Genomic DNA, 19057 nt, shown 5'->3' with positions numbered 1-19057 from the left:
ATGTGTTACAGTAGAACAAACAGCATCCTGAAGAGTGATTTGCTGGCCTTCTTTAAAACACGGGCGCGAAAGAGACAAGCTCTGGTGCTTGGAGAATTCGTATAAAAAGTTTTTAATTTTTATCCAAAGGTGCTCAACGTTTCGGACAGGGAGTTATAACAATTCAAAATAAACAAGTTAAAATAGAAAAGAGGAAAGAGGAACAACACCCAGAAACTAAGTTACATTCTTTGAAAAATTGTTTCGTGAATCACAACTATTCTTGTATATAAGTTCTGTTGTTAACAGAAAATTGCATGGAAAATTTCCAGCCTTCATACAAGCCTATATGTCAATCCTGTAGGGCAAGGTGTTTTTTTTAAAAAAAAACTTACCTTGCGTTTGAGTGCTCCTGTGCTCATTTCCCTTTAAAAAAACACCAAAATGGCGGCCACGATGTCGCGCACCACGTGTAGACTAGGGTGATGATCTCGTGATCATAAAATCGTGAGATTGTCGCACTACTACCCCCTCGTCTAGCCATGGTGATGCTCTCCCTTCACACTAAATTGGCTATGTAGACTGGCTTCCTGTGTGGGCCACAATGTAATTTCAGAAATGGAATTTCAGAATTAGGATAGAAAAATATGCTGGTATGTGTGTGGTAGGCGGTTCACGTTACAGAACTTTCACACTTTATCTTTGAATGTATCTAGAAGCAAGACTTAGGACTTTTCTAAACAATGCCCTCCCAGTACTGAAACCACCCCCTCTTATCCATACTCCCCAAATCTGAAATTATGTTCTGAGAAATGAGCCTGCAGACAGTGGTTCAGCACTGGGCACGATTGTCCTTCAATCTGTCTGTGCTTGGATGTTCTGAGCTGGATACTGTGATCAACCTAAGACCAATAGGCCAAAGTAACATGGAATTTAATATTAGGAAAGAGCACAGTTTGAAGTTTTGTACTCATTTTTGTGTTGCCTTTTTCAATAGCCCAGTTTTTGTTATCTATCTTCGCGATACACGGTGCAGAGTTAATAGGAATATAATCTCCAGCCATGAGGAGAAACGACTTGACTTAATTAATTGTTGTAAATGCTAACATTCTTTATTGTTTCTGGAACAGGCCTCAAAAAGCTAAGCAAGAGCCAGGGGATTTAAGACAGGTTGTGAGAAACAAAGTAGTTAAAATGTTCTGCTGTTATATTGTCGCCATATTTCTCTCCAAAGGGAGTGTAAAGATACTTTTCTTGCTGTAAATGCAATCGGCCGGTGGATGTACATCACGGCATGATGTGTTTGATTGAATCCCACACGCTCGTTGCATGACAAAAGCTTTTCATTGGGGGGGGGGAGTTTTCCTAATGGTGGGAGAGAAGGACTTTTATAGGAGCAAGTGTTTAAGCTTTTCTTATTTGTGTCTTTCACTTGGTGAAACTGCTAGTAACGGCAATAAAAGTTTCATGAGGCTCAATGTGGGTGGCTCTTTAATTTCTTTAATAAATACAGAGTTGGAGGAGAAGCTCTGTAGAACTGTGTACAAACGACATGCTTGTATCATTGTTGCCATAAACATTTTAAGCCACTCTTGACGTGGTTCGGATTCTTTGCACTTGCTGTGGGATCCCTGTCCATCTGCCCAGGCCAGTAGTTTTCAAGTGTACCATCTTTGTGGACAATGTGGGAAGCTAGGGCAGTACTTCATGGTCAAAGTGCCCCCCAATGGCTAGTTAGAGAGCCATGGATGGGAGCAGCAACAAAAAAGGAAGAAGACTTGGCTACAGCATTCCTGGGCCCGCCTGGGCTGAGGCTGCTCACTGCAGCATCCATTTTTCATATATATATATATATATATATTTAAAAAAATAATAGTCTGGGGCTGGCAGATGGGTATGTACATGCTTAGAGATCCTCGTGACATTAAGTTTTCTTTACACACATGCACACACACTATATAACACTTTCTTATGTAAGTTGCCCAGAGAGCTTTGACTATGGGATGATATACAAATGTAAACAACACAACAATAATTCTACAATAAAATGACAGCAGGGGTCAGGAGAAAATAAGAGTTGGTTGTGTGCTTCACAACTGACGTAATAACGTACAGGCTCTCTAAACTCTCCCCTTCCCCTGTAAGATCATTAAGTTCAGGGTCTTAAATGACTGAGCTGCCCCCACACTAGCGCAAACTCTTCCTGAAACTGCTCAGAATCTGGAGCATGCATGGACTTTCTGGGCAGTATCCCTTGTTGAACAAGTGGCCTCTCCTGCTGATTCCATTGTAGAAGCAGGTTTCACCGCTTGCGCGATGGAGACTTAATGCTCCCTGTAGGAAGCCTCGAAATGAGCAGAAACACTGGTTTCTGGATCAGGACAGGTCAGTGGAGCTCCCTTAACGTGAGCTTCGCTGACCTGCTCTGTTCCAGAAATGAGCATTTCCACTCATTTCTGGCTGCTCCTGCAGGTGCTAAATCTCCGTTGTGCAAGCGGTGGGACTTACTTGTGGAGAGGAGTTGGCAGGGACTGCAATGGAATTGGCAGGGAGCGCAGTGCCCCATTGGATACTGCCTCTTGTCTCTTCCTGTGTAGACAGGATGGATGGGAGATGTTGGGCTGTTATATGTGCACTGCATCACTGAAGGGATTTGTGGAGGGGGGTGCAGCATCAGCACTGATAGCTGGCGCGGTTTCTATCTAAACATTATTGGGGATGTATCAGAGGCAGTATGCCTATGTACACCAGTTGCTGGGGAACATGGATGGGAGGTACTAATGCACTTATGTCCTGCTTGTGAGTTTTCTGTGGGAAGCTGTTTGGCCACTGTGTGATCAGAATACTGGACTAGATGGACCCACGGTCTGATCCAGCAGGGCTCCCCTTATGTTCTTAGCCCTGTCTGATACCTCAGAGAACTGTGGCCAGTCAGTGTAGAATACTGAGCTAGGTCGATAAGGCAGCTTCCTGTATTCCTGTGATACTAAATATATGCAAATGGAAAAGTCTTGGCAGCCCATTGACTTAGAAAGACAAGAACTGCACAGTGTGCCTATAGTCCAATAGTGAAGACATGGCCAACAATTTCATGAGCCAAAATTGTTGGATGTGTTTAAGTTCAGATGTTTGTATAAGCATAGCTACAAAGAATTTACTACCTGCTCAACAGAAAGTTGAAATTGCACTGATGGTCCTGTTGGAGCAGTGATTGCTTTCGGCTATCAGAAAACATTCTCTCCCATCAAAGGGATAACCTGAAAATCTACAGTAATAAGATTTTTTTAAAAAACCCAATCCTTTATGCATCATACAATTTTTCCTTCTGCTCAGAAATTCTTTGCCAAGATTTCTGGTAGGCTATAGGTGGGGAATGTATTTGAGGGGAAATCTTGTCCTGCTCTTTAAGAGCAATTTCACACCCTCTTGTAGTGATCTATTATACTCTTGACCAATCCGAAGAAACCAGCTTTTCTTGATTTCCTTCTGTCCAGAAGTAAAGATTGCCTCCTTGATAATTTTTTCAGAAAATGATAGAATTATCTTTGACGATATGGCTTTTTAGCAAAAAACTGTGTGGTGTCCCTTCAACATTTGGTGAATTTGTTTGTTGATTGGGATTGAGCTCGCAGCAAAGCATATGTGGACCAGTTTGGGCTTTGGCACAGATCAGTATCCTGTTATCGGCATGAAAATGTGGAATAGTACAGCTGGTTCCCAAACTATTAAAATAGCTGGAAAGGAGCAGAAAATCACAAAAGGCTTCCTGCCCCCTGACAGTGAGGAGAAGAAAGCATTTCAGAAACCCTACTTATACATTATGTGGAATGATGAAGGGTTTGCAAGCCATAGTTAAGGCTACTGCTCTCCACATAGCTCATAGTCTGGTTGCTTATTTGCCAGGCCAGGTTTAAGGTTCTTGTACTTGTGTACAAAGCCCTAAACAACTTGGGACTAGGATGCTGGAGAGAGCGCCTTCTCCTCTATCGACCTGCCTGGTCACTGCGGTCATCCAAGAGCATGCTCTTTGTGGTTCCACATAGACCCATCCTCCAATTGGAGTCCACCAGGGGAAGAGCCTTCAGCGTGGTAGCCCCAGTTCTATGGAATTCCCTGCCTCTGGAGGTCAGGCAGGCACCAACGTTGTAATCCTTTCCTTGCCTACTGAAAACATCATTGTTCCAGGAAGCCTTCCCTTGATGACCAGCCATGGTTCACTTTGCATTTTTCTTCTTTTTAAAAATCTACTTTTAATGAGAAGATTATGCCACTAACCTATGAAACGTCACATCAACACCACAGAAGGGCCACTAATCAGGTTGCTATAAGGAAACACTCTCTATTCAGCAGTGCTGGTACAAGCTTTCCTTTTGCCTGAGGTGGCAGAATGCACCCGTGCCACCACTGTGTGCTGCAGCTGATGGTGTGTACCGCCCCCCTACCCCCATGCTGTCTCCATCCCACCCCAGTGCACCAACTGCCTGCTCTCTGAGAGCCATGTTGGCTGGAGAAAGCAGCTGATGTGACTCTTCAGAGAGGCAGCAAGACCCAAATGCATGGCTCCGAGGGGTCCTTCTTCAGCGCCAGGCATGGTGGGAGGGGGTGTCCAAGGACATTGCCTGTACAGAGAGCCTGCCCACCCACTGGCTCATGCTGAGAGGGTTCTCAGTGCGAGCCAGAGGGAGAGCAGCTGCCCATCCTCTGTTTTGCTCTGAGCGAAACAGAGGGCAGCCAGCTGCTCCGAAAAGCCCTCCAACCATTCTCTCACTGCTACATTTGCCACATTGGGAGAACGGGACCAATGGGGCCCAGCCAAAGCACCCACTAGTATTTCTGATTGGCTGCTCCAGAGACCCCCACAGGCCTTGCTCTCCCACTGAGAAGAACCTGTTGTAGGGCTTCCAGGCAGACGTGCGTGTGGCAACTTTGAAGCGTCCTGCCGACCCCACTGACCTAGCTCTCCTGCTGTGGCAAATACCACATGGAAGAGCAGCTAGTAGGTCTCTCTGGAGCACCCACTGGAAGCAGTGGTTGGGCCCTCCTGTCAGAACAGGGGAAGTAAGCCATTTGATGCTCCCCCAGCCTGCCACCTGAGGTGGGAAATTTATCCGACATCATGGGAGGCCTGTCCCTACTGTTTAGTTTAATGAACATTGCAAATAGCAGCTGGTGGGGGAGGAGTTTCATCAAGACAGGAAAGGGTTAAAGTCTTCTTCCACACCCTCTTTAGTTCTACTGCTACTCAAAACATCCATGTAAACTGAATGAATGTAATTAATGTCAGGTCTACTTTGGCCCTATCTTGAATGGGGGAGAGCCCGTAGGACTGCGGGTAGGCAACTTGTGGCCTTACAGATGTTATTGGACTACAACTCCCATCAGTCCTCACCATTGGCTAGGCTGGCCAGGGCTGATGGGTGCCACAGTCCAAAATCACCTGGAGGGTGATAAGTTGCCCACCACAGCATAAGAGTGCATTCTGTGTGCATGTGTTGGTGGGGAGGGGTGTGTGTCAATTGTACAACCCATTAATGTGCCACGAAACTTACGTGTGTGTGTGTGTCTAACAGATGTGTTCTTTCAAACAGATACCAATTTTGTCCTGGGTAATGCCCAAATAGTGGATTGGCCTATTGTATACAGCAATGATGGATTTTGCAAGCTCTCAGGATATCACAGAGCAGAAGTTATGCAAAAAAGCAGCACCTGCAGGTATTTCAGTGCAGATTTACTTTCTTTTAAATAACTTGTAATGTTGCCGTGTTTTGGCTCCAGCAAAATCATCATCATCATCATTTGTTCATCCCCTTTTTTCAGTTGAATCTTCGCCAGGCTGGAACAGCAGCTGATGCAGTCTGTAGCTGAGAGACTAGGATTGCTTCCAGAGGGAGAGTTGTTTGAGTGTCGAGTGTGTGGACTCGTCACGTCTGACACCAGCAAAGCCCCCGGGTTGGGTACCAATTCCTCACAGTCTTAAACAGCAGACTGGGGACGTGCAAGATCAGTGTGGCAGTGGCGTTTCTGTATCCGCCCCCCCCTCCTTCCAAGAAGCTTAGGCAGCATGTGTATGAGCTTTTCCAATTTTATACTCGCCACAAACTAGTGATGTAGGTTAGTTGGAGAGGTACTAACTCACCCAAGGCTTCCCAGGGCTTAGCTGGGATGGACACCCTGCCTTGTTTGTTTGTTTGTTTGTTTATAACATTTCTATACTGACGAACAGCTAAGGCTCTTTGGGCAGTGCACAATTAAAACCATAAAGTACAAAAAGTATAGATAAATTTAAAATGTTAAGAGTTAAAAAAAAAGTAATATAAAACCAACTAAGTTAAAATCCAGGGAAAGCTTGTGTGAAATGGTATGTTTTCAGGGGGTGTTTAAAAGTCAAATGCTGATGTTTTGGGTCAAAACTCCCAAGATTCCTAACCACTGGTTGTGCTGGCTGGGGCTGATGGGAGTTGAAGTCCAAAACATCTGGAGGGTACTATGCTGGGGAAAACTGCTGTACCTACTACACCAGAGGTAGGCAACTGGTGCCCTTTAGATGCTTTGGACTACAGCTCCCATAATCCCTGACCATGGGTTGGGGCTGATGAGAGCTGTAGTCCAAAACTTCTGGAGGGTTTGCCTACACCGGCACTTCACTATTGGTCTTCAACCAGTGGCCCGTTACCTACTCTTTTCACGTCGTAACTGAAACAGTGGCACCAAGTCATTTCATTTTTGTTTGTGTGTTTTTAAGAGGGGGAAGAGAAGAGGAGGAGAAAGAGAGTGTGATGGCAGACACAAAGAAGGAGCCAAACAGAGAGAAATAATATATAAAAGTTAAAAGGGGCCTTGTGTTGAATTAGTGTTTAAGAGTGGGCCCAGAGCCCGAAAAAATGAATACTATCGCATTGCACCATGTTGTTGTTGTTGTTACTACTACTACTACTACTACTACTACTACTATATTTATTTATTTCATTTATATACCACCCCACAGCCGAAGCTCCCTGGGCAGTTTACAACAGTAAAAATGGTAAACGTTAAAAAGTATACAAAATTTTAAAAACACACATCAAAAACATAAAAACAACAGTATAAAAACAACAGTATCCATTATTTACATTTAAATTCTGACTTTTTCCTCTTGCAAAGAACCCAAGGTGGCTTATACGGTTCTCCCCCTCTCCATTTTATCCTCACAACAACAACCCTTTGAGGTAGGTTGGGCTGAGAGTCAGTGACTAGCCCAATGTCACCCAGTGAGCTTCATGGCTGCATGGCGCTAGAACCCAGGTCTCCCAAGTCTAAGTCCAACACTCTAACCACTACACCATCCTGCCTCTCCTATGTACTTTGAAACTTGGGCCTGTTCTGACAAAGGTCTGATCTGGTGCTATGCATGATGAGGCACATGATTCCCACCTTGTATGTCTCCTGTCTTAATGCTAAAATTCCCAGGAGCTTGCACACGGACGTGCACACACAGAAATGGCACAGCAAAGGGAAGACAATAGCACTGTGAACCAATATTTATTAGAAAATCCACAATACTGACACGTTTCAAACAAGAATGTTTTCTCCAGGGAAATAATTCTAGTCAACAAACAAGCCCTATTCTCTAGGCAGGTGAATTTTAATTAGAATACACTATACTCTTTTAGATGCCAGGTGAAGACCTCTTTATTTTCTCAGCGTTTTAACAGTGTAGCAATTTTAACTTTGCTGTTTTAAATTTGTATTTTAAATCTGCATTCATTTCTGCATTGCTGCTTGATTTGATACCGGCTGTGTTTTTACATTGTATTTTATATTATGCTTTTATCCTGTCTGTTTTATACTTTGAATGGTTTTAATCTTTGTAAACTGCCCAGAGAGCTTCGGCTACTGGGTGGTATAAAAATGCAGTAAATAAATACACACATAAATAGTACTCCAAGAACTGTTAAGCAGGCCATTACGGCTACGTGAAACATGTGTGTTTCTCCTCTTGCCTTCACTTCTGAACATATTTCCATTTCCTTGCAGTTTTATGTATGGAGAGCTGACGGACAAAGACACGATCGATAAGGTTCGACAAACGTTTGAGAACTACGAAATGAACTCCTTTGAAATCTTGATGTACAAGAAGAACAGTAAGTTTCACGTTTCACATCGTCCAACGTGTGGGGTTGAAATACGCCAATGAGGAGGCAAGCAAATCATGAGAGGTGTTTTAAACCCAAAGACATCACCACCGTTACGGGAATGGCACTAGAGATATTCCTTTCCTGGTTGTTAATAGGTTTCCAGTTGGAGTGAATTGTGAGAATTAGAAGTTTACTTGGCACACAGTAATAGGATCATCACTGATAATATACTGTCAGTGATAATCAGAAGTGGTAGCTGTAGGAAATTGCTTTCCTACAGAGTTTTAATACCAGAGCTCTTACAGGAATCCCTTTGGCCACGGTCTTATATCCCTATGCGTGAGGCCTGCATGTGTGACCCACAATAGGAAATTCTGCCCATTAGCCAATCAGAACCACAAACTCTGCCCTTTAGCCAATCAGAGCCAGGATGATTCAGAACCACTTGTTTCGGGAATCTCAAGCAGATGGCTAACGCAGAAGCATCTCAAGTCTCTCAGGGTCCAATTGAAACAAAACTCAATTATTACACAAAAGGTATATACCTGGAAATAAAATATACCATGGGTCAATTGTATAAATATCTAAATAACAATAAAGAAACATCAGGGAAAACAGAGGAAGTGCAGGAGATAAAAACCATCGTCAGTATCCAATGCTCTAAAGCAACATCATTAGTATTTACTAAGCAAAGGGGAAAAGTGGTATTTTGCTGATGAATTTCAGCGGTGTGGTTTGCCACCCAAATTCCTGTAGGAGAGGGCTATCATCAATGGCTAGTAGTCCTAATGGCTATATGCTTCATCCACTATCAGTAAGTACGTACACCAGTTGCTGGGGAACATGGCTTGGAGGGTGTTGTGCCACCATGTCCTGCTTGTGGGTGCCTGGTCAAAAACTGGTTGGCCACTGTGTGAACAGAGTGCTGGACTAGGTGGACCCTTGGTCTGATCCAGCAGGGCTCTTCTTATGTTCTTATCAGGGTCCCTGAAGTTGCCATCCAGAATTAGCACTTGATTCTGTTCAGTCTACTGAACAGGCACAAGAATTAGCTGGTCAGTCTTCCTCACTAAACTGCAACGTGTTATATTTCTATTTAAATTATAATCGTTATTCCTAAGTTAGAATCTACACCTATAAATTAGCATCTGCAAACGTTGTGCAAATTAGGGTTGTCATCTTCTTTTTGGTGATGCGTACAGAATGCGTACAGAATTGGCCACCCTATGGAGAGGGCTTTGCCAGGTGGAGTCCTCTAACCAGGAGCCAACCCGACTCTGATTCCTGTCAAATGCATGTGATAAAACAGACTTTTTTAAAAAAGAACAATGACAGGTTGTTTGGGGACGGACACTTTAGAGTGGGGAAGAAGTTGCTGTCCAGCCCTTTCCCCATTTTGCTTTTCAGCTCCAGTTTGCCCCCCCTCCTCAGCCACTCTATGCCTCCCCAGGAATTCCAAAGGTGTGTTTGGCTTCTCCAAACACATATTTGGAAAGCTGTTGCAGGGGCAGGCAGGGCTTGGGGGTGGGCGGGCAGAGAGAAATAGGATACGGGTAATAAATTAAGCACCCACCATCATTTTTCCCCTCTCCAAATCCTCCCCCTGCAATGTTTTTGGGTTTTCCTTACACCCATAATGTGCAGAAACAGCATATTCCGATTATAGTGGGAAACTTTCAGGATGATATCTCATCTCCTCCCCACTTCCACATCATTAAATTTAACTTGCAAACCATGTGGAACATAAATTGCTATATAGTACGATTAAGGCTTTACACAGAATGTTCCTTATGGCCTAAAACAATGCTCCACCCCCACTTTTTTTTTTACATTCATGCAGCCCTTTCCCCATTTGGCCTGGTTTGTATGTCACAATAAGTCAGATTATTTAAAATGTATAAATTCTGGGTTATTGTGAATGAACAAACTGTGGATTATTTCTCTGGCTTGTTAGGTTAGGAACAAGCTGGAGTTCCTGGTTTGCATGGAATTCTGCCAAGCCAAGGATGGAAGGTTTGTTTAGCTATGCCACTTGCAGTGGGAGGAATCATTCACAATGTAAAAACATTCTGGATTATTGTGACGTGCGAATCTGAGTTGCATGTTGGGGAACTCTGTTGTGTTGAGGATGATTCTAAGGCATGTTCTTACAGCCAGACTTCGTGTGATGTGGCAGATCCAGGATCGGATCTCCCAACAATTTCTTCTTTTGCAAAATGTCTTTGGCTTGGGGTCACAGGAAAGAGAGGGTTAACCAGCCCCCCCCCCCATGCCAATTTCCTAGTACAAATCACCCCGCTGAAGATACTATTACTAACAGGTACTCATGTTTTCCATTCAACAGCTAGCAGCCTCGGGGGCTTGGCATAGGGAGAAGGTTACAGTCCTTCCTGGTCCTGAAGCCCTGATCTTGCTTTTTGCCAGAAAAGGCATCATGAGCACTGATCGTGTATCTCTTAAATTTAATGCAAGGAAATACAGCTGGTTCATGAGAAGCTCTATATCCAAGCCTATTAGATCTTCTTGGGCTCATCTACACCAAGCAGATATTCCTCTATGAAAGTGGTATGAAAGTGGTATATAAAATGCAGGAGCCACACTACTGCTTTATAGTGGTATTGAAGTGCACTGACAACTGTTGGGGCCCATTGACACATACCATATACCGCTTTCATACCACTTTCATAGTGTTATACCCTGCTTGGTGATGTGTCATGGGCCCCACCAGTTGTCAGTACACTTCATTACCACTATAAAACAGTAGTGTGGCTCCTGCCTTTTATATATCGCTTTCATACCACTTTCATAGTGGAATATCCTGCCTGGCATAGATGAGCCCCTTGTTTCCCTTTCTGAGCTGAGAGCACACACACACCTTTTCGTATGCCCTAAACATATGCCCAGCATCGTTTAGGGCAGCCTTCCCAGCCTGGTGCCCTCCAGATGTGGAACACATCTGGATGACATCAGGTTGGGAAAGGCTGTTTCAGGGGAAGAATACTCACAGTAGGCAAAATGACTTTCAGAGAAGCTTTTCCGCCCTTATTAATCTTCTGATCAAAGAAACCTCCCGCAAAGTTTCCATGAAATCCCAGCATTCTTCGGAACACAGATGACAAGCCTAAAAGGCCGTGAAGGGGCAGGAGAGAGTGAATATACCTCGACTGTCCAGCATCACTAGACCTTGGCTTGCCCCTAGAGATTGCTGTCAAGGGCCAGCTGCGATGTGGCCATGAGAGGAGTCAAACTCCCTTCACACGTGACACTGACTGTAAAACTAAGGGCTCATCTACACCAAGCAGGATATTCCACTATGAAAGTGGTATATAAAAGGCAGGAGCCACACTATTGCTTTATAGCAGTATTGAAGTGCACTGACAACTGTTGGGACCCATAACACATCTTCGCCAAGCAGGATATAACACCATGAAAGTGGTATGGTAGCAGTATGTGTTAATGGGTCCCAACAGTTGTCAGTGCATTTCAATACTGCTATAAAGCAGCAGTGTGTCTCCTGCCTTTTATATACTACTTTCATAGTGAAATATCTTGCTTGGTGTAGAAGAGTCCTTAGCAATCTGGTCGCCTATTTGGCCGTTGCTAGACAAGGCGTTAGCGTGGTGTGAGGCCCGGTTTCCCTCCTGTGCATCCAGATGACGCACAGGGGAATCTGGGGTCAGGCCGCGATAAAATCTCCCTTAAACCAGCATAAGCGAATTCGCTTATGGCCGGGTTTTTCCGCAGCCCCGGCCTGAGGCCAGGGCTGCGAAACGTCTAGCAGGGTCCATGGCTTTTTGCGGCTGCTCGCTTACGAGTAGCCGCGAGAAGCCACGGACTGGGCACAGCGCTCATATGAGCGCTGTGCCCATCAGGCTGGGGGGGGATCCCGGGGGGGGATATAGGGGCTGCGGGGGAAGGCCGGACCAGGCAGGAGAGGGGGGGAGAAGAGCGGGCATCGGGCATGGCAAGGGGGTGGGAGATGAAGAGTGGGGGACAGGGCATCAGGCATGGGGGGAGAACGGGTGAGCGAGCGGGCAGGGGGTCATCAGGAATTGTGTGTGTGTGTGTGGGAATCAGGGTCAGGGGGAGTGGGGACCCTTTATTTTTTTAAAAAAAGCACTTACCTTCTCCGGCGCATATGGCCCTTTAAGGGCCGAAAACCTGGAGCACGCGACGAGGCTTCCCCTTGCCCCGTTGCGTGTTGACGTCTAGAAGCCGGCGACAGCACGCACTACCTCTAGTGCGCCGTCGCCCACCTCCCTGCCGGTTTATCCGGCAGGTCTAGCAAGGCCCTTGGTCACTTGTCAGTTTTCAAAGGTTTAATGTGTGTTTGCAAGGACCAAGTGATGCCTCTGTGCTGTACTCGTTGCCTTGTTTGTCATCTTTTATTCATCTTTGGCTCGTTCCCTTGCTGCCTATTACAGTACAGCCTAAGGTGCTGCAACTTCCAAGACAGGCTTGTGCTTGGGGCAGTCCTGCAGCACAAAGTGGTCAATCCCAGTCTCTAGAAAAGGCCAGGAGTGTCGGCAGACTCACAGAGATCCTTTGGATTCCTTTTCCCCAGTCCAGTAATATTCACACCACTGGAAGTTTCACATGATGGGCAGTATCCAATGATGGCATTCTGCAAATTCAAATAGTGCTAGCGCAGCTCCGCCAAACCTTTCTGTTGCGCAAGCAGTTGCACATTACACAACAGTTAGCACAACCGCTTGTACAATGGGTTCGCACGAGCGTAATGTGTTGCACAAAGGATCCCACAAGTATAATGGGTTGTGCAACTGCTCGAGCAACTGCACTTGTGCAAATATAACTTAGGTTTGCACAAGTGTATAACTCGGAACTTAGTTTTTGCTAAGTTCTGAAAAACTTAGCAGAAAATTTGCAGATGGACACAGTTGGATGCTGCCTTTTGCTTGCAATTTTCAGAGCAGTTGGTGCAGACTGTGGTAGACAGGATGCTGCATGGGGCACATGACTGAGCAGTTATCACACCAGTGTTAAAGTAACTGCTCTGGCTACCTATGAGCTATCAAGTCAAGTTCAAGGTCTTGCTGTTGGCATATAAAGCACTGAATAACTTGAGACCAGTCTTCCTGTAGATCACCTTCCCTGATATATTGGTATATTTTGAAATGCCAGCATGCATTATGACATTCTCCACGATCATGCCCCCAAGTGGAGTGACCAAAATACAGGTCGCTGTGTTGCTCCATCTCAACAAACTAGTTCTTTATCTCCACCAGGAGCAGAGCTCTGCAAAGCGAATGGCTACTAATTGCCATTCAAGACTAAACCAGTCCCAAATACTGTGCATTACAACAGGAAACAATATATTATTGTGTGTAAGAAGGCCTTGAAAACTTTTTATTGTACCGTGGCCTTCTCACGATGAGTATTGTTACTGCTGCTACTGCCATTGTTGTTCTTGATGATTTTATTGTTGGCTTTTCTTGTTTTTAATCGCTATTTTATTGTGGTTATGTTTTTTTTTAATTACTTTTACTTTAATTACTTTAATAATTGAACTGTTTTTATGTATTTTATTGATGTAAGTCGCCTTGTGAGAGCTTCTGCTCTGAAAAGAAGCCAAGGAATATTTTAAATAAATAAATAAGTAAATAACATATACCACTGAACCAGGGTGATTTCAACACACACCCCCCCTCTGCATTGTGCATCATCTACCACAGGACTGGCTCCAGGTTTAGTGGGCTTTGGTGCCCTCTGGTGGACTGGCTAGCTAGGGATGCTTGAGGAATTAGTTCTTTGTGAATGAGGAACTCTGCACCTCCTGGACTAACATGTGGGTTGGAAAACAGCTCTCCTCGGGACTTTTGCATCCCTTTTAATTTTGTTATGGGGGTCACAAGATGTATCACGACACATATAAAAATACATTGGGTAAAATATGCATAGAAATGGATATTTTCTGAGATAATACATTCAAATGCACATACTTGAATACAAATGGTCAAGTGGGTTTTAAAATCTGCAGAAGGATGCAGATGTGGGGTGGAACGGCTCTATGATGAAAACATGCAAAACTGAGCACAGATAAGAAATAGTCTGTGGCAGCCGTCCCTGGCAGTGGGCCGGTGGCAGCAGAGGCAGCAGTGCTCAATGAGCTCCGGGTGGCTTGGAGCTGCCACTTAAATTTCCCACAGTGCCCTGGAGTGATGCTACTTTGGGGGCATTCTGGGTAATTTAAATGGCAGATGATTCCCAGACCCAAAACAGAAGAGAAAATCCTCTCAGGTGCCTGAAAAAAAAGGTTTATTACGCCTAACGTGTTTCGGAAAGGACTTCCCTTGCTCAGGGGCAATTTATCATTCTTCAAATGTGTCTCAAAGAATCCTTCTAATGATGCTTCCATCTTAAAATGCTCAAAAACATTCTCTGCAACACATTTGGGGAAAGAGAAAACACCGAAACACGTTGACCGTAGGCAAGTCCTTTCCAAAACACATTGAGCGTAGAAAATGTTTTTCCAGGCACCTGGGGATATTTTCTATTCTGTTTTGGGACACATAAGTGCTTTCCCCTCTTGCTGTTTCCTTGATCCTTTATGGGGGACAACATGGAATGGGACAATGGCTCCCAGGCCTACCCCACCCCCCACCCCCAGTGGGAGTGTTGTCCTGGAGCAGACATCAGTACAGTGTTGAGCACTGCCACGTCACTGAGGCCCAGGCAGCTGCTTGTTTATTTGTTTATTTATTGCATTTCTATACCGCCCAATATCCGAAGCTCTCTGGGCGGTTCACAAAAATTAAAACCATCAAATACAATTCAAAGTATGAAACAAACCACAATATAAAAAGGACAATATAAAAGTACAACCAGGAATACAGATTTAAAACAGCAAAGTTAAAAGACTAAGTTGATAAACTGTTAAAATTACTGGGGAAATAAAAAGGTCTTCACCTGGCATCAGAAAGAGTATAATGTAGGTGCCAGGTTAAACTCTCTAGGGAGCTCATTCCACAGCCAGGGTGCCACAGCAGAGAAGGCCCTCTTCCTGGTAGCCACCTACCTCACTTCCTTTGGCAGGGGCTTATGGAGAATCTGCTTGAGGATGCTGTGTGCTGATGCTTTGCTTGTCCCACCACAGGGGTGCAGAACTAGCCTTTTGGGAGGGGGGCAAAGCCCACTGACATAATCACCCCTCCCATTTTCATTTTCTCTACACTGAGGAGAGGCACGGAGAAAGGGACCTGGCTGCTGTTGGAAGGAGCAGCTGTTCCTCCTAGCTGCAGCTAAGTCCCTGGGTTTGCATGCTGCTTATCATCTTGATGGGGTTGGCAAAAGCATGCAAACAGACTCAGCCAATGTTAGGAAGAGCGTCTCCTTCCGGCATCAGCTGAGTCAGGTGATTCCTCCCAGTGCTGATTGAGTCTCCCACCACCCACATCCCTGCTGTTATCACTGAACTTAGACTGGAGATAACAGCAGGGAGACCTTCAGGGGGATTCCTCCAGCAGAGGCCAAGCCCCGCCCCTGGAGGAACTCAGGGAGGCTCCATGGGCTGGATTGGGGAGCTGAGTGGGCCACAGGAGGCCCATTGGCTGGGGGTCCTGCCCCCCAGGGCTACCACATTAGCTTCATTAGGATGTTTTTAGGATGTTTTAATAATGTATACTAGGGTGACCAACTGTCAGGATTTCCCCGGATTTGTCCTGGTTTTTGTTCTTTCCATGGTGTCAGGGGGGATTTTCTATAATTTTCAATAATGTCCTGGAATGACACACCTTCCTCTTTAAGGCTGCCATTAGCATGGCAGGAGGGAATGGCATGCTTTCTTGAGGCACATCATTCCCCCACCCCGAGCTCCAATTGAGGTCTTAAAGAGGAAAGTGGGTCATTCGTGGACATTATAGAAAAGGCCCCAATTGGAGTGGATGGTGGTGGTGCAGAATGAAATCCTTTCCCCTCCTCCACTCCAATCGGGTTCTTTAAGGTGGCGGGGGAATAACGTACTTTCTGCAGGACTCAGAAAGCTGCTTCCCCACACACACACTAGGTGTCCTCTTTTTTGGTTTCCCAAATATGGTCACCCTAATGTATACTATGTTTTTAATTCAGTTTTATGTATTTTATACTTATCGTTGTTCCCCGCCTTGATCCAAACGGAGAGGCAGGTGAGCAACAACAATACGTTTGATAGAACTTTGTTCTAATATGCTAGTTGTCAGTGGCCAGTTTTGATGCTTTGGAGAAAGACATGGAACATCTCCTCATTCTCTTGGCTTGGGCAGAAACCCTGAACCCAAGGGGCAACTACTGTTAGGCCAAGCAGGGACTAATCCTGTGGGCAGCAGCTGTAGCTCAGGGGCAGAGCAGCTGCTTTGTATGCAGAAGTCCCCAGTTCAATCCCTGACATCTCCAGGTAGTACTGGAAAAACACCTGCCTGAAACCCTGGAGAGCTATTGCTGCCAGGCGGTGTCAACAATACTGGGCCAAGGGTCTGATTCAGTATAAGGCAGCTTCTTACGTTCCTATGTTGGCATTAGTTTCAGCCAATTGCAGAGCATGCCCTGAAACCTTCAGATTCCCTCCTCCTCCTCCTCCTCCTTCCCCCCTATGGCTACCTTTAAAAGCACAACAAAGAGCTAGATGACCCACACATCTTATCAAAACAGTGTTTGGGCTGAAAACTTTAGGTATCTGTTCTTAATAGCTTTTCCTAGTACAGCTGAGTAACCTCAGTCCCTTGTGATCTTTCCTCTGGGACTCAAAATGGTCTTTCTTCATCTTAACATGTAACGTTCTCACCTCTTGACCCTGTAGCCAGCTAGGCCGCAAATGGGTTCAGTGGCAGACAAGATGAAGGCAGCAGCTTCTAAGACATCAGAATTGGCATCTGTGGAAGTGCATTATGCCAAGAGCATAGTTAAATTATGGAACTGACTACCACAAGATGTAGTGATGGCCAACAATTTGGATGGCTTTAAAAGGGGGTTGGATGAATTCCTGGAGGCAAAGACTATCATCAATGGCTACTAGCCCTGATGGTTGTGTGCTAACTCCAGTATTTGAGGCAGTAAGCCTGTGTGCACCAGTTGCTGGGGAACATGGGTGGGAGGATGCTGTTGCACCGTGTCCTGCTTGTTCATCCCTAGCCGATGGCTGGTTGGCCACTGTGTGAACAGAGTGCGGGACTAGATGGACCCTTGGTCTGATCCAGCAGGGCTCTTCTTATGTTCAACCCCAGGCCTTTCTGTTAAAAAGAATCAGGTAGCAGGAGATGGAGAAGGGACCCTCTCTCCTCTGAGACCCTGAGTAGCCATAGCCTTTCAGGGAGATAATGCTGGGAGAGATGGACAAATAGTCTGATGTTCTTATGTTTGTTTGTTTATTTATTACATTTTTATACCGTCCAATAGCTGAAGCTTGCTTTCTTATGTTCTTGCATTCTCATTCCATCAAGTCTCACAGCCAGTGATTCCCCCCTCCCCCCCATCTCTCTGTACTCTGCTTGCCTTGTTGGAGTAGTAAGTCCCATGCAGATTTACCTGTGCATTAATCTCAAACACAGTCAGATGCAGGAGATTTTCTTTCTTGGCTTATGTATTGAAAAACTTTGCATCAACAGTGCGAACCCCCCCCCCCCGACCCGTCCCAAGCGCACAGACTCGACTTGATTGCTAATTAATCCAGGGCAGGATATGTGGGCTTCTAAAGCATGTGCAGCAGCAGCATTAAAAATGAATAGTGTGGTATTGATTGAGAGAGATTCAAAGGTCAATTGTAACTATTATGTAAGCAAAATTCGGCTGTGTGCTTTTGCATGCTCATGCCCAGTAATTAAGGGAAAGGTGATACATGTCTAGTTATTTTCGTTGTGAGCGGTTGGCGTGGGGAGCTGGCCTGCCTAGCTGAGGTATAAAATTCACAGATGGATGCGGAAGTGGGATAGAGTCTCTGAGCCCACGATCTCATGGGAGCCAGCTGCATTTGTACTCCGCACACGCAGGATTGGGGTGCCCACGCAAGAAGTCTGAGCCCAGAGCTGCTGGGTCAATCCTCACATCACAAAGTGCTGTTGTAAGGATTTCCGGGGGCCATTCCTTTTGTGTCTGCTTTAAAAATAAATGTAAATAGCAGCCATGTGGAAGGAGATCAGGATCACGACTGTAGTGGATTGATAGGGTGGGGTGTTTTTTTTTAGCTATTCCCCCCACCACATAGTACAGTCCTGATTGAAATTGTCCCCCTCCAACTGTTACTAACCTCAGGAGGGAAGCTCCCATTGGGAATGTGAACTTCTATTTTTTGGCAAATAGCAGATTCCTGGCTCTGTGTGTGTGTGCGTGTGTGTGCACGCGTGTGAATTTTAATTGGAACTGTGGTGTGTGGGGAGAGGGTTCAATGCCCCCCTCTCTGCATGTTGTGGTCCTGATCCTAAACAGGACCTTGGTGTAGCTGCTACTTAAATGCTATTAAACTAGACATGTTAATTTCAGCTAGGCAATTACCGCTGGTTTGGCACTGAGGTAAGGACCATCTTCTATTACATTAACATTCCCAGTTGCTAAAACTGGGACATGGGGCATTTCTCTGGGTTCTCTCCTGTATGAGCTTACACAGGTTGCAACCAGGGAAAGGGCCTTTATAGTGTTACCACCCTGTGATTAGAATGCTCTCCCCAGGGAGGCCCACCTGTTCCCAAATTTAATTGCTTTTGAATGCAAAGCAAACATCTTTTAGGGTGCAGTTCTATGCATGTTTAGACAGAAAAAAGTTATACGAGTCCCAACATTTCACATCCAGCCATGCTAGCTGGGAAATGCTGGGACTTCTAGGACTTCTTTCTGTTTAAACATGCATAGGAGTGAACCCTTAATCATTTGATTTCTCAACTCCAAAGCTGCTAATCTTTGGTGGTTTAATTAGTTAAAACCGTTCTGTTTTAATATTAATTTGTTTTAGCATTATTTTGCATTTTAAACTGTTTCCATAT

General features: G+C 45.1%; 1 protein-coding gene across 1 annotated transcript in view; it reads left to right on the top strand.

Moving 5' to 3' along the window:
- KCNH1 (potassium voltage-gated channel subfamily H member 1) overlaps window positions 1-19057 on the top strand; it is a 284996-nt gene that overhangs the window by 23641 nt on the left and 242298 nt on the right. Inside the window, exons 2-3 of the mRNA XM_063125565.1 lie at window positions 5568-5691; window positions 7993-8099. Of these exons, the coding sequence (XP_062981635.1) occupies window positions 5568-5691; window positions 7993-8099 (231 nt within the window). The remainder of the gene's footprint in view (window positions 1-5567; window positions 5692-7992; window positions 8100-19057) is intronic.

The sequence above is a fragment of the Elgaria multicarinata genome, chromosome 4 (assembly GCF_023053635.1).
Source record: "Elgaria multicarinata webbii isolate HBS135686 ecotype San Diego chromosome 4, rElgMul1.1.pri, whole genome shotgun sequence".
Taxonomy (NCBI): domain Eukaryota; kingdom Metazoa; phylum Chordata; class Lepidosauria; order Squamata; family Anguidae; genus Elgaria; species Elgaria multicarinata.
Note: the sequence above shows the minus strand (reverse complement) of the source record. Positions and strands in the feature narration are given on the sequence as shown.